General features: G+C 42.4%; 1 protein-coding gene across 1 annotated transcript in view; it reads left to right on the top strand.

The window, feature by feature from the left end:
- Positions 1-520: 520 nt before the first annotated feature.
- Positions 521-16,247, top strand: part of TET1 (tet methylcytosine dioxygenase 1) — a gene marked incomplete at its 5' end in the record, with an annotated part of 62,399 nt that continues 46,672 nt past the window's right edge. Inside the window, 2 exons of the mRNA XM_082308698.1 lie at positions 521-2,464; positions 9,590-9,640. Coding sequence (XP_082164824.1) covers positions 521-2,464; positions 9,590-9,640 — 1,995 coding nt within the window. The remainder of the gene's footprint in view (positions 2,465-9,589; positions 9,641-16,247) is intronic.

A 16,247-nucleotide genomic window follows, 5' to 3' on the forward strand; every position in this document is an offset into this window, starting at 1 on the left:
ACCATGGTGGGCAGCCAGTAAATGGTAAACGAATGGAATGACAAGGGCCTGGTGATGGTGTATGAATGCACACACACACAATAAACTCAGCTTTGTTCTTTTTTCCCCGAACGTCCTTACAGTGATAGATATGCTGTTGAACATAAAAGCTATGGACGTAAACTTTAGCCGTTCTTACTCTAGGGAAGGGGTGGTTAATGAACTGTTAATAAGGCCGAGAAAATTCAAACTTCTTAGAACTGGCATAGAACAGTAAATACGTGATCTTGCCCGGTCATTTGAGCTTTTCTAATTCTACCCGTGTATTTTTAAATATTAAAAATTGGTCAGTTTAATATGTCTGCACCCTTCATTAATTAGAATTATACTAATGCTATTTCACATCTTTTTCTGTTTCAGAGTTAACACTGTATCACCAGAGAGCAGCGATGGGAGTATGCAGTTTTCTATTGAAAAGTTCTCTCAAGAGCTCATGATTTTTTTCCATCTCTCCTCTTAACATTTCTACTACTCCGCAGACATGGCTCACCACGCGAGGCCTTCCAGATTAGTCAAAAAGGAAGAGTTAGGCAAAAGGAAAACTAACCAGGGCAAAAAGAAATCTAGCCAAGTGAGAAAGAAAACCACAAAGACTTCCACAAAAGCTGTTAGTTCTGGAAAAGGCAAAAAGCCAGCACAAGAAAAAGATGTTAAGAAAAAACAGCAAGAAAAGAAACCAATCATGAGCTCTTCAGGTAGACTTCTCAGGAGCAGTGTAACCAGAACCTTGTCTGGAGCATCTTGGGTGAGTTTGGAGAAAGCTGACAATATCCTCTTTCATAACCAGGATTCTTTCAACATCAATGGCTTTACAATGTCTCTCCGTAACCGATCATTCTCCCGTAGATTGTCCCAAACTCCAACAATTGCAAAACCCAGGAAAGCTGCAGCACAAAAAAGGCTAGAAACAAAGGAAAAACATGAACAGGAAGCCCTGGCAGTAGTAGAAGAAAAAAACGTTGAAGCAGGCGAAAGAGTATTGAAACAAGATTTAGCACAAAATGAGTTGGCTCCTCTGCCTGTAGAAGATACTCCATGTAGTGCAGGCGAAGAGCCTGCTACCACATGTGCCAGTCAAGACAAAGAGGTAGAAATACCTGAAACAAGTGACTCCATTCCAAGCAGTCAGGTAACTGGTGACGATACAGAAGCGTTAGAGGTGAAATACAAGCATGAAGACCTGCCCTGTGAGCAGACACCCAGCAATCTCGATACGGGTAGTTCGGCTGAAGCATTTGTTGAAAATGCTGCGCTTGTGCTTCCATCTTCTCCTTCTGACTCCGTAATCGCCTCTGAATCAAACTCGAAGGTGTGTGCCGAGACTCCCTTCGATCTGGTGCCTAACAGTAAGGAACCTGACTCCAGTTCTGTCGATACCTCAGACCTCAGCTCAGCAGTACTGTTAGAAGAGTCGGTCCCGCTTGCCAAATCTCACATCGAAGCAGAGTCGGACCTGGTGCTACCTAGTGAAGAACAAGACTCAAATTCTGCACCGATAGTTACCTCTGAGTTTAGCTCACAAGAACATTTATTAGAAGATGCAAGCTCACTTGCAGAGTCCTGCTTGAAGGCAGGCTGGGATTTAGAGTCTGAGAATAAAGACGTTGGTTCAAATTCCAGCTCTGTAGCTGCCACTGAATCAAATTCACTTTTACCTTTTGAAAGTGCAAGCTCACTTGCAGAATCGCACGTGAAACTGGTTGTGGATTTTGTACCTGTTCACAAAGAACTTGACTCAAATTCAGATTTGAGCTGTGCAAGAGAGAATTCAGAATCTGACTCAAAAAACATATTTACAGTATGTGAACCAGTTTCCGATACCTCTTTAAACAATATTGAAGTGGAGGACATTGAACAGCTTGTTAGATGTATTGATGCAGAGACATTAATTTTGAATTCAGGTTATGTCCCCACTTTATCTCCAGATTTAGAAAAAAGCACAGTCGATAAAATCTCTGGTGAAAGCTCTGGACAATTCTCTGAAGGTTTTGTTTCGGAGTTGCATGGAGTTGTTTCTTCAAGCATGGAAATCTCTGCTCTTGCCTCAGAAAAAGCCATAAATGCAGATTTGCCAGCTGACTCAAGACTGCAGCATAATGATTATTCATCACAGCTGGGAAGAGTCGGAGTAAGCTTGAATTTGTTTCAGGACAACGTGAGCAGCAGCACTGAAGCAGTTGAGGCCTCAGGGCCATCCTCTCTTAAAAATCCAGCTGGTGATTACCCTGTTCCATATTCATCTCTGCTCCCTATGCTAGAGAAAAAGAAACGAAGGCGTTGTGGAGTCTGTGAGCCCTGTCTGCGGAAAACAAATTGTGAAGAATGCAGCTGTTGCAGGAAACGCAAAACTAGTCACAGGATATGTAAAAAGAGAAAATGTGAAGAACTGAAAAAGCCACCACCGCCAATCACACTACCTTTTGAGGTAAGCCAAAGAAGTTGCAAATTAAGTCACTCTTTTGAGGCTTGAGGTACATCTTAAAATTCTGCAAAGGTCACTGTACAGCTTTAGAGAGCTTAGGGTTACTGTTGGAGCTAACAGGTTGTATAGTAACTTTCTCGTGTCATCTGTAGAGGCGTAGATTAAAGTGAGCTGGAGTTACTCTTGTTCCTGCTGTGTAAATGCATAAAATCAGAGGTAAGTATGGCTTTAACTCTATGTTCCAGATATGCGCATATTGGCCAACATCAATTAATTAGTTGAGAGCACGAAGACATGAGAAAGATGTAAGTACAAAATGTGGGGAGGGGGAGGAATGAGGGTAGTCTTAAGAGACTGTAAATTATTAGGGAGAGGGTCTGTATTTCAAAATACTTCAGGTTAAAAAGCAAAGGAAGGTAGGCTGTTTGCTCTTTAATTCAGATGAAATAATTTGCTTGTGATGACAGATTTGGTGGAAATAAAGTTAAGAACTTCAGGGTCAAATTGTAGCTGCATTTCCCCTTTCACATCTCTCTGCCTTTCTAATTGTCTATTCTTCTGTTTCTCTCATTTCATTTCTCCTGCCTGTCTCCCTTTGTCTTTTACCACATCCCCCATACATACTTTCTTTTTCTGTGTTTCTTACTCATTTTTCTGATCCATCAGCCTTTTATAACCCAGGTCATTACTTTTGGAACAAAGAGAAGGGGAAAAGACAATCTGTATGCCCCTGTGATAACAGCACTGACCTTCTGAGAGATATCAGTTCAAGATCAGGCTTTAAATCAGGTAAGTAGGGAGTTGAACATAGATTTCCCACATCCCAATTGAATTCCCTGACCTCTGAGCTGCGGAGTTAGCCTCTGCACCTCCACATCCTGCTGGAAGCATTCTGCTTCGTATGATCCAATGGGGCCTGAGCCATAGAGGGGGAGATGCTGTCTCGGTAGTTGAGTCACTGGGACATTTGCTTTGGGATGTGGGAAACTGAGGTTCAAGTCTCTGCACCAGTTTGTGCTCCCAAGTGGAGCAGTTCACACTGGGGAGAATGCACCTGCAAAACCTTTCTCGATAGCAGTTCCATTAAAACGCCGTGTCCTTACAGCAGGTAGGAATTCCTGTCAGCTGCGGAGGTCTCAGGCGACCTCCTGTTTTCACCACTCTGTCCTGTGCTTACCAGGGTTTGCAGAGAAGTCTGTTCTGTTTTTGAGGTAGGCAAGCAGAAAGAAAAGGCCTGTAGCATTGAGGGGATATGATATATTGCCCTTTGTAGGGGAAGTATATTTTAAGTTATAATGTTTAGGGAAATAGGTTTAAACAGCTTGGCTCAAAGTTCATTCTAAAACATCTTTGTGTCTCAACTGCTCCTAAATGCTCTTTAAAAAAAAAAGTGAGGGGAGGGTTAGCTATAATGTGATTTAAGATATATATTAAAAGAATAAAGATGATAGAGACTGATCGTGACTTTTTACAGCAAAAGAGTAACGACATTATGTCCTTTTGTATACTTAGTCAGTGGGATTGAAGAAGCTCATGGGAGAGAATTGGTGGAGTTGCAGTAGGAAGTGATCTAAAAGCCATGTTTTAAAAAGGGTTTTGGCAGGGTGGGTGAAAGGAAGCACTCCAGCTTTTCTGTCAACCTTTGTTTTCCAGGCTAAACATACTTCTTTTCTTGTTGCTCAGGCTGACCTTCTCCTTGCAGATTAGCTTTGCCCCTTCACCTTTGTCCTCTTTGGGCACTCCTTTTGCTTTCTTTATGAGAGATTCCTTGTTTTTATTCTTTTCTTGGGCAGCTTTTTTTTTGTGTGTGCTTTTATTTTATTAAACTGGTCGCATTTTGTACAATGCTTTTAAAGCTGCACCAGAGGCCTCCTTCATTTCTTGTTAAATTTCGTATGAAGTTTCAGAGTACTGCGTGGAGGAAATGAAGTATTCCTGACATTTAAGAACATGTCAGGTATTTCCTTATAAAGTTACATTTGAATGAAACCTGGTGCCTTTTTAGATATTCCTAGATGCGAGCCTTGCCTCATTTGTAATCTCTAGAAACCGTGCTCTGAGAAAATGAAAGAGGAAAGCATTTCTACAATGTAGATATGTTACAAGAGCTCTTTAAAGATGTTGAGATACAGGGGAAAGTGTTGGGGGATGGGAAACACTATATCACTCTGTTCAGCAGCTATCCTTTAGATAAGATTGTAGCACCCTGGAAGGGAATCCCGTTGTGTTTTCCCAAACTGGTAGGACGGAGACTGCAACAGCTGGGACTTCTATGACAGTAATGTGTTTCAAATAGAGGGCAGCTGGGGAAAAACCAAAACTGTAGGTCTCTGTCCATGGTATAGAAAGTGAACATAATAATTAAGAGAAATGAGGTTGGCTTCAGTGCATTCCTTGTTCGGAAGAGTCATGCATCTCTCTCTCATGTTGGTGGAATGTAAGCATTTTTTGGAGGTGATTCACTGGGAGGAGGGTGTAGGGGATAGACATGCTCTTCATGGGCATCGTTTAAACATTGGTGTTTTGCCTTAAAGGGAATTATCTCTTCTCATTCTAACTAAACAAGGCAAAAGTCACAATGAAGTCAATGAGAGCTCTGTACATTAAATGGCTGTAGGGTAGCCAGTGCAGGGGTTGGCAGTCCATGCGTACTGTTTAAAGAGCAAAAAGTGCTGTTTTTCCTGAAGAACTTGTGCATTTACAGTTATAGGGAGTAAGGCATGGCTGGTAGAAGCCGTGAATGTAGACTGAAGTGCATATTCCAACACACATGCCCATGTGTACACAAGCATTCAACCCTCAGAGAGTATCGGTTGCATGTTTGGAGCTGGTATTAGTTACATTACTGTTATTTTCATTAATTCACACATAATCCAGATAAAGATTTGAAAACTATATTGGACTTGAAAAATATCACTTAAAAATAATATCCACATAAGCCTTCAGTGATACTTTACCTTGCTGAATGTAATGGGTTTTGCAGGGACGTGACATAATGAAAGTCTGGATAAAGCATTGTGAGCTCTAGTTCACAGCCCCTGTGCGTAGCAATATTGTTATATGTAATGCCCCTCTTCCTGAGGGATTCACACTGTGGCTGCTCAGTTAGGAGCTGGTATGAAAAAATTGTAAAATATATTTTTTTGCTTACTGAATTTTTTGAAAGAGCAGCCTGGTAAATAAAAAATTTCAGCAGACTTTGAAAAGAAGAGGAAAAAAGCTTTATATTGGGTTACCGTCCCTCTCAGAATGAATAATGTGGGAATGCTTGACAGTGAAAATAGGGTTTGACGAGTTTACGTACACGAGAGTGTGATGCTTCCACTTTTTTGTCTTGTCTTTCCAAGACCGCTGTTTTTTGAAATAGTATAGCAGTTACTGAAGGCTATTCCACAGCTATTTTCTACCAAAAAGCATATTTCATTTCAAGAAGCGGTCGTCTTTGCTGCCGTTGCATCGTCACGCGTGTCAAGGCTGTCTGGATGCGTTGCAGTGTGGGGCAAGGATCTCGTAGGCTTCAACACCAGCACGTAGATAGGGAAGGTGGTCCATCATTTATTTTATTTTCTCCTTGGAAAAAAGGATTCCTGTTTTGCACAGGCGGGTGTTGCAGATGCAGCAGCACACGCTCAGGATGAAAACGCTGCCTTCTGGGTGCTTGCAGTCATTGATTGAGCTGGCTGTGGTGCACGGTGGTTGTGCTTGGTGGTGTGCTGGGCTCCGGCTGGGTGGGCGGACTCGGATCTCATCTGGCTCCCAGCTGGCCACTGCTCTCCTGGGCGTAGCCATCGCCCCAGCCCTGGCCCAGGAGGGTGCCAAGATGAGCGGCTCCCGTTACTAGGGTCCTACCTGGGCAAGGAGCCCTCTCGGGCTGAAAGCATCTGGCAGGGAGAGCTTCAGTTTGTTTTAGGTAAGGGACCACTAATGGTTTAGTGGGACCTGGAGTCAACAAACTGAAAAAAAATCAGGTCACTGAGTGTAAGTTCACTGGGTTGACCAAGGTGTCTCGAGACGTCTTATTTAATAGCTGTAATCTGAGTAACATGAAATATTAAATAACAATAAGGGCCTGCTTGCTTGTGGGTTTTTAACATGCTGCCGAAAACCCAGACATATTTAAAAAGGATGCTGCAATTAGAGTTGGTTGGGAACTTTCCAGTGAGCCATTCCTTGAATGGAAAATGCTGATTTAACAGAAAGCCTTCACAGCTACTATCTGTCTCGATGCAACTGTTCTTGGGGGAAGGTTTCTCAAGGTTCCAAATGAAATTTCTGCTTAAAACTTGAAAAGGGGGAGACAATGATCAGAGGAGCTCGGTGGTTAGGACATTTTGCCTGATGCAGACCAGGGGCTTGAACTTTGGTCTCCCACATCCCATCTGTCTCCCTTGAATTTTTGAAAGGTTTGCTCTGCTTTTGGAACACAACCAAATGTCGAAATCTCAAAAAAATAAAAGCAAAATGGAATTCTTGTTTTCTAGCCAGACCTAGTTATAATCAAGAAATTTAGACTTTGTGGTATTTATTTTACAATAGACTCCAGAAACATTTAAGCCAGTTAAATTTTAAAATGACTGCGCATAAAACCACTCCTTTTGAATATGTTACTTGAGAGTTTTGTGAGGGGATAGCACGGGGGCTAGAGGAGTTTGGTAACGTGTGGCAAAGATGAGCAAAGCTGTGTACACCTTACTCCGTGGATGCAGGGCAGGGAGTTGGAGTAGCGCAGTTTACTCTTATTTTACACACGCATGCTCCGTGGGTGTGTAAAAATAATTACAACAACTCACACTTCTTTGCCATTCTCTCTGATCCTGGGTGTGGACTATAATGCAGCCTAAATGACAGGGAAATGTTTGGGGTCTAGTTATTTTCAGAGGATGCATTTAAAAAGTTGCCTCTTCACTGCTCCTTATTTTCTGTGCCATTTCTTACAGCTTTTACAGAGAAATTTTTATTTGAAGAGGTTTCTTTCCTTCCTTGTGTATGAGGACCCATCCTAACAGGAGGGGAAGCTGCCTAACTAACAAGGAAACCTGAAACTACCGCCTAAGTGCTGTCCAGCGCACGCAACAAATTGGGGACTGAATCAGGATACTGGGTCTTAGGTTTCTAAGCAAACAAAATAAATATTTTTTTTTTAATATTTTTTGTTCTGGACTGTAAAGCATCTTAAGTAGCCAAAACTGCAAAGAATCATCAGATCACTGAGTGTACATACCTCTCTTGTTTTTATTACGCTTAAAGACCCTTGGAGACTTGTGGTATTTCAGGAAAACATTACAGACCCGTACTTTTATTTTACCTGATCCTAAATCCTATTTAAGCGCCTAAATGAGGCGCTTAAATACAAGGTAGCATCAGACAAGAAAAATGAGCAACAGCTTTCTCTTGCTTATTGATACGCTGCAGAATGAGTTGTGTGTCCACATCTGAGTGTTTGCACTACTTAACTGATTTGCACCATTAACTGGTCCATAAATTGGACACGAATTACTCTTGTATTTTAGCAGTAGATAAAGAAAACGGTTTTAAATTGCGGTCTGTAGCTGCTGAGAAGATGCTCTTACAGTTTTTTTTTCCGTGTGTAGCGCATAGATCCATGGCCAACTTTCTGGTTTAGATGTCAACTGCAAATTGTTTCAGTAAATGCTTGGTTGACTAGTGGTGCGCTAGATACGTTGTTGTTTGTTTGTTGTCCAGGGTTAGCGAGTGTCTGCCTGGTACCTTAGGGCTGGGCGTGAAAACTTGCGGGAGCGCTGTGACCCCTCCGTCCTCCTTCCGTCTGGATGAACGCTTTAAACAGGTGGAGACGTGGGAAAATAATTGCATTTCACGTTTCTGCGGTGGCCTGTTCGCATCGTAACCTGTTTGCAGCGGACGCGGCGTTGGGTGCTGTAGGAGCCGCTGAGGACGGGGCCGTACCTCGCGGCGGGGCCGTGCGGGTCGCCCGCAGTGGGCTATGGCGGGCGGGCTGGGTCCGCGCGAGCCGGCTGGCTTTCGGGTCGGGTGGGCGCTGGGCTCCTGGTCCCAGGCAGAGTTTTCGGAGGGGGCCGGTGCGGCGCAGCGGTTCCCGGGGCTGGGGGCAGCCGGTGAGGGCAGGCCCTCGGCTGCGCGCAGCGGGAAAGGCGCAGCGTCCTCCAGTTGAGCGGCGATTTCCACTCTTCCCGGGAGGAGCCGGGGTGCGAGGGGCAGCGTTCCCGGCGGGGCCCCCCGGCCCCACGCGCGCTCCGTGGCCGCTGCCCCCCACGGTGCGCCCCTACCCCTGCCTGCCCCCGCGGGGCCGGGGGGGGACCCCGTTACCCCGTTGCCCGCACGGAGGGCGCCCGGCCCTGTCCGACGCTTCGCTGCCCGGCGCCCGCGTGCGTGCGCAGGGGCGCGCGCATCTCTGCGCGTGCATGGAGGCACGCGTGCATGCGTGCGGGTGCACGGGGGCCGTGTCCTCGCCTGACCCCGCACGCAGCGGCCCGCGCGGAGCCGACGGACCCCGGGACCGCTGCCCGGGTGGGTGCCCCGCCCCGCCCGGGCCGTGCACGCGCCTGCGGGGGCGCGCGGCGGCGGCGCCGGCTCCGCATCCGCCGGCGCGGCGAGTCCGTGCCGCCTCTTGCGGGCGGCCGCTGCGGCGCCCGCACAGGAGACCCTTTGTTTGGGCAGGGCCGGCGCGAGCGCGGGAGGAGGCCGGGGGGGGCGCTGCGGGCCGCGGCCGCCCCATTGGCTGGGGCCGGCCCGCGGCTCCTCGCGCCGGCGGCGGGCGGGCGCGCGCGCGGGGCAGGCGGGGGCGGGGCGCGGCGCGGGGCCGCACGAGGCTCGCGCCCGCGACGCCGCCTGGAGGAGGGCGCCGCTGCGGCAGGAAGCAAGATGGCCGCCCGGTGGGCGCCGCTGTGAGGAATGCGGGGCACCAGCGAGGCCGGCTCCAGGGGGGCGGCGGGGCCTCTCCCCTCGGCCGTCTCCGGCGTCGCCGTGTGTCGGGGTGGCGGCGGAGGGGCCGCGTAGAGCCTCCGTCAGCCCTCTAAAGTGCCGCATGTAAAGCATTCTGGGTATTTAAGAAATATTGTGCAGTTTGATCATAAAATCGGAGGTGTCTGCCTTTGTGACCACAACTTATTCTGCAATTTGATGTTTTTTTAGGTTCTAACTGAAAACAAAAGACCTCAGAGGAGGAAGCAAAGAGTTTTAAAGGTAACCGATGATTGCTTTAATATTTATCCCCTCCCATTTTAAGCAGCGTTTTCTTGTCATATAGACTAGGAAGCCAAAGGGTTAATTTCTGGGAAGCGGCGCTTTCCAGCTATTCAGGAGATCAGCTAATTTTAAAAGCACAGAACATGTTCTTTTTTTCCTCTTTCTCTCCAGCGTGTTGTATACATACTTGAATCTTTCTGCACGAGTCTGCAGACCAAAAAGTTTGCTTTCCAGTGCATTGGAGGTTCACTTTAATTTCCTCTATTCCTAGTTTCATACTTCCAAAGGTAGCAGTTGAATGTTGGTGGGGTTTTTAGTGTGCAGATTTTATGGCATCTGAAATTTAATGCGAGAAGTCAATGTTATAACGCAAACCAAATTAAGGAAAGTGGAAATTTTATGCGTACGTTACCGTAGTTTTGATTTCCTTTTTTCTTTAAACTTTAGACCACCTCAAGTGAAACTGAAAATTTTGTAAACTTACAACAGCCTTCAGTTTCACATGGTAACACGTTTCTTCAAGATTTTTAAGATGGCTATCTTTCATGATAACAAAAGATTGGTGTTTCAAACGGAAATGTTTTAGCTTTTGTAACGAAATACAGACTTACTACACTCATGGCTAATGTTTTTTTTAAAAAGTAACAGGTAGCACATTGATACTGCATCTTTCGGTTAGTCTTTAGAATATTTTGAATAGAAATAAGTCATTCTGTTTCAAACTAACATGTTGGAGGATGGATGGTGCAAGTAAGATGGATGGTACACGTCAGATGAAGCTGAGGAAAATGAGAAAAAAATATATGTTGTTAAACTTACTTACTTTGTAGAACTATTCTCTTATACCAGCTAAGCGTAATATAAGATAGTTTAGTATTGTTTCAGTACACTAAAATTTCAGAAGTTATTGGACATAATGGATTTCATAAATGCTGAATGTCTGTAGTGTAATTTTACTTGAAAACATCCCAATTCCTTATTAGCTTTGTCTTCACTGTTACATGTTACAGAAACTCGCTTAAAGGGGTTCTAATGTTGTAAGACAAAGCAAAGTTAAAAGTTAAGATTAACCAAGGAGCAAATAACCTTATTTGACTTGCAAGTATGTCCAGCCTCAAGGGTGTCTGTCTTTTCATGTGGGAGTAGTTGTGCAAACGACCTCCTTGTATGCTAACAGTAATTGTGATTGTATAACACTAGCAAGTGCTTTTTTCTTTCAGTAAATAAATTAATCTATTAAAAAATTAGCATTTTTCATTGTCATGGATATGCTTTTAATTCCTCATTTTAATTACTGCTGCTCTTGTAACATAGCGCATAGGTGTAGTTAAAACTTTAGCATTTGTTCATTCTGTTTTGTGCGGTTAAGTTGATAGTAGCATGCAAAATAAGGACTGTTTGTGAATGGGTCATTCAACTTTGCAATGTGTAATTGGTATGACACCTGTTCTGTCAAAGTGTGAATTTTTTTTTTTTTTTGGTGATAGGCAGATACGTTGTATTAAGTGTCTGTCTACAGTAGGCGCTCATAGTGGGTCTTCAGGTTTTTCTCTTTGAGTTCCTTTTACCACTGTTTCTGATTTGATGGCAGGGCAGGTTGCTATGTAATACGATGCTGTCATTCCTCTCCTTTCCAAAAAGCCTTCTGAAGAGGTTTTTTTTTTCCTTGGCTCTTAAATGGAAAGGCTTGTCTGTTTTTGTGTGTGCGTAGTATCATATGTTAGTCATTGGACTTGTGTTTATTTCTGGTTTGACTTTTCCTTTGCTGAGTTGATTCTGTAGTGGTTCCTCTTTGGTTTTAGGTGCTGTTCTTTGTGTTTTCTACTATTCGTCTTTGTTTCGTGGTGCTGAAGTGTATTTCATAAGAGTTTATTCACTTGCATGCACCAAGTAAGGCATGGTACCCCTGAAGGCACCTCATGAAACGTCTAGGTTGGGGTTGGTGGGGTTTTCCTTTGTTTTTTGGAGGGGAGGAGAGAGGTTGGTCATCTTAACTTAGGTTTCCTATCTCCGTCAGCTGCAGTAAACTTAGAAAAAGCTACATAATTTGCAGGCTTCTTTAGGCATTTTTAGCAATATGACGTTCTGGTATATGACCTTCTAACCTGGCTTCTGTTATTGGTGGGACTGCCATGTAAGGTGGTATTGTTGTATCTATTGAATTATAACCTCAACCTTAAATTTAATGATCGGTAGTGATTGAGGGCATCCGACCGGTGACAGCTTCAAAATTTTAACAGAATATTTCCTTTTTTTTTCTTTGTATTTTGCTTCAAATAGTATTGTAAATTTTCTTAAAGGAGAATTTGTAGTACTCTCTTCCAGTAATACATGGAGTTGGTATTTCTCTAATCCTCCTAAGTTTTATAGATGCATGTTTATTTACTTGGAGGGCTAGTGCCCTTTCTAATTGTGCTTCTTAGGACCAACATATTTACAAATTCTTCTGCACAGTGTGAAAATAAGCAATGCTTTCCTGTTGAAAACAGATTGGACAGATACAAACATTAAGACTAAAAGTGGTACATACTATTATACTGTACCTTTCGTTTACTATCTGTCATTTTCCACACTTGTGTTTTAGTGCTCCTTTCTGGTTATTGTAGGAGGAGTCATGTAGGAAATTCTTCTCTGCCATAAATACTGTATTAGGTTCTCCATGTTTATTTTGAAAGAACATCTGAAATATTCATCATTTCTAGCAAGCGAATGCTCATTGAAGAAAGAGTCTTTGTGAGTTCATAGTAATGGATACTAAGGAAGGAATATACTCATGGTTTTTCTTACCGTTTACATTGTGTGCTTTCCCCAGTTGAGCAGACGATTCTTTAATTTTATTCCTGATAATAGAAAGTCTATATAGAAGGGATTAATACTTAAAAGTTCATTCGCCTGCATTTCAAAAGGCGTATTATACACCCTGCTTCACTTATTATAATTTTCCTTTTAGCCACTTAGCAGTGTTCTCACTCAATTTGAGCAGTGCAGTGCACCTCTCCTTAACAGTGGGGAAATGTTTGCAGTCACGTGCAAGTTGATTAACACAGAGCTCAGAAGAATGGGACAGTTGAACATGGCATCATGTTGTCAGGGAAATCTACAGTTACCAAGTATAGACAGCAGTGGCGCCAGTAAGGAAACCTCCCACAGATCAAGATACAGCTGACGAAGAAGTACAGTCCATGGTCTTTCTACTAGGTTCTGTGGAGCCAAGGCTACCATTTGGATGGCTACAGATGTTTGCTGCGTTGATGGAGATTTAAAAAAAAAAAAAAAAAAAAAGAAGAAAAAAAATAAAAAGGAGAAAAAACAAAAAGGGGAAGAGACTGTGGGAGAGATCCAGAATAATATATGCAGTGCTAAGTAAGTATTATAACTGCATGCACATTCTTTGTTCTCTGACTGATTCTGTTTACGTGTTTATGCATAAACACTGTAACGGTAATCGTGTGTGCCAGAGAAGTGCAAACGATGCCTGCTAAACTCTGTAAAATCCTGTCAGTTTAAGCCAAGCTGAAAGCCAGAGATGACTCAGTATCTAGAACTTCTGGTTTGTTGATAAACATCGTATTAGGAACCAGTAAAAGTTTCATTTCCATCAAAGCTACAAATATATATTTGAGCACTCTTATTTTTTTTTTTCTTCCACACATACAAAGCATAGTCTTTCTTATCAAAAACAACTTTGAAAATACAAAGTTGCTTTTGCAGACGTGCTGTTGCCCTTTTTATGATGCAGTTTTAGTTTTGCTGCTTAAAGAAATTAAAAATACACTTTTTTTTGTCAAGCTCATATATGTGTTAACAAGAGTTAAGGAAAGTAACCGCTAATGTTCATGATAATGCTTTGAGTGAGCATGGATTGAACTGGTTTTGAACATTTATTCTAAATTATGGTGTATGTTTTTAGTGCAAAATATCTGCCAGAATATTTAGCTGGAAGAAATTAAATTTTATTACTTTTTTTCCCCTTTAAAATAAGATATGAGCAAGTCAATGGATGGAATTGCACTGCAGTGGAATTTTACAGAGGAAGAAGACAGAATGGTGTCATACAAGTTGGAAAGGATGTTGTCGAGAAAATACTTACCGTATTCTTTGTGTTTTTTAAAGGGACATTATCACCTTGGAACGTATTCCTTCAGTAAATACCAATTAAAATTGCTTTGAGTACTGGTTGAAAGTGTCTGCCTATTTCTTACGTGCCTTTCTGCTCCCTTTTTTAATAGGGAGAGCTTACTTTTGGTATGTGAGTAGCCTACACAAATGAGTTAACTTTTATTTTAAAAAATAAGATAAATAAGTAACTTGGCTATTAAGTTAGTTTAAAAAAATGTAGGTATCAGTTTTTTGAAAGAAATATTCTTGCAATTTTGACCTTTTTCAAGCTGGATACGTGTCTGTCTAAATAGGATTAATTTATTTTTTTTTTTTTGCTCTTGATAGACTCATGTACCTCACTTGATGTGTGCAGGCATGATTATGGTTGTAATTTAGTAGTATGCTTCCATGTGCAGCCTTTCCAGCACTTCCACATGAATGCACTCATGTGAACATACGAAGCACTTCCATATTTTGTTTGTACAGTACTGCTAAGACTACTCATGTATGTAGACATTTTTTGAATGGAGTCCTCACAAAGAAGGCCTTTGGAAATGGTCTGTAAATTATTAATCCTACTCTAGTACTTTTCTAATCATTAATTTTTCCAGCCAGCTTCTGGGGGAGTCGAAGCCTGTCCCTTGTGGACTCTTTCCTGTGGTGCTAGGTGAGCTGGATGGGATGCAGAGACACTCTCCTTCCCTTGCCCCCCTCTCCCATCCACCTCCTTCTCAGGACCCCTGCACTGCTTGCCCAGCAGCACCATCACGCTGCTCTTTGCCCCCACAGCCCAACTCCCCAAAATGTCGGGACGCTGTCCTTTGAGGGGAGGACAGGGAGGAGTAGGGTTTTCTGTTTTAACTCATTTGTTGCCGTAGCAGAGCAGTTGTGAGGATCGCGCCATTCCTCCTCTTCTCCGGGAATGGTGGAGGCAGAGGCACAATGAAGCTGGAAAGTGTTGAGTAAGGCCAGGCTGAACCTAGTGATTACGGTGGTTTTGGAGGGGTTTTGCACGTTTTGTAGATCTTGACTGTCGTTGTGTATTTTAGTGCAGTGCTGGGTCTTCCACTTCAGTGGATTTAGAGGTGGAGCTTCTTAAAGAGGTAGAAAACGTGTTTGTGATCAAAAACGTCATAAAATATTAAAAGTAACATAGTTTGTGGGAAGGAAGGAAAATGTACATGTGTCGATGAAGGTCAGATGCATAGGATACTGATACATTTTTAGGCGTTCTAATGAAGTTACAGCCTTATGAAATAAACACTGATTGCCTATTCCAGGCATGTAGTTTTGTTGATATTGTTTGTATTTACTACTGAATTATGAACTTTATTGAATACTTGTACTTGCTGTATGTAATGTAGGCATTGAAATAATTGAGACAGCTTTGCAAATTCCAGAAATCTGTTGTCAGTGTTTGCTGTTTGTCTGTACATTTATAGATAGTAATATCTGGAGAATGCTTTGAAAATGGGCACTACTTGTTCAGAATCAGATACCATATTGCTAAGCAAGTTTGTTTATTGCTTTTAGTAACTGGTGTGGGAGCAAACCAGTGGGAAGCCCCAAACTTACTTGAGTGGCACCGGATTTTCAATTCTGTGTTTTTTTTTCTTTCTGCGATGTTATACTAAGATTTTTATATTTACTGTTACTAAGTATGAGAAAGTTAATTTAGCAGATACTACTGCAGCAAAATTTCCCATTGACATTAGTAGGAGCATTGCCTATGTAGAGACCAAAAGATTTTCCTACTAAAATAAATCCGTAATTATAGGGTTTCATTTGGGAAGTAAGAAGAATTCATGCATTCTTATAAAGGTATTTTCTCTTTAAATGTCAAATACATGAAACTTAACCAACATCAAGAAAACAGGAATTACATATAAGGAACTAACAATAATCACTTTTCATTAACTTATATAAAATCAGTATATAGAATGTATTTGGCTGTCCTTATTGTCCTAACAGCTTTAATATGAAGCCTTTTGGAATATTAGGATTTTTCAAGGCTGACTTAAAATTGAGTGGTTTGTATCTTGACACTTGACTGTGAATTCCTTTCTCAATCAGCATTTTGATGGTGTTGTCTGTATTGTATTATAATTTAATTGACGCTCTGTAGTAAAATTTGGCTCTACATTTAATTTTCCTAAAATAAAGGTTTTGCTGAACTTGTGAATGAGAGGGAAAATTTCTGTGTATTTAAAAATGTAAAGCATTTACTTTTGTGACAGATGATCACTGTCTGAATTCTGCAATGCAAACACCACTGTTGTTGTAGTGCTGCTCCAGAACAACATTGCTGTGATTCCGGTATGTGAGTGAAAGTTGGTACTCCTGTAAAGAGAAAGTGGAAGTTACATAGAGTGTAAATTCTATTTTGAACTTTATTTAAAACCATAGGCGTGCTAGCTCTGATAGAGACAGAAGAGAAACATAATTTGCCTTTTTTTAGGCTTTTTTTTCCTCATGAAAATCAGCAAAACATAGATGCAAAATC

Source organism: Platalea leucorodia (genome assembly GCF_965183815.1).
Source record: "Platalea leucorodia genome assembly, chromosome: 4".
In the NCBI taxonomy this organism is placed as follows: Eukaryota; Metazoa; Chordata; class Aves; order Pelecaniformes; family Threskiornithidae; genus Platalea; species Platalea leucorodia.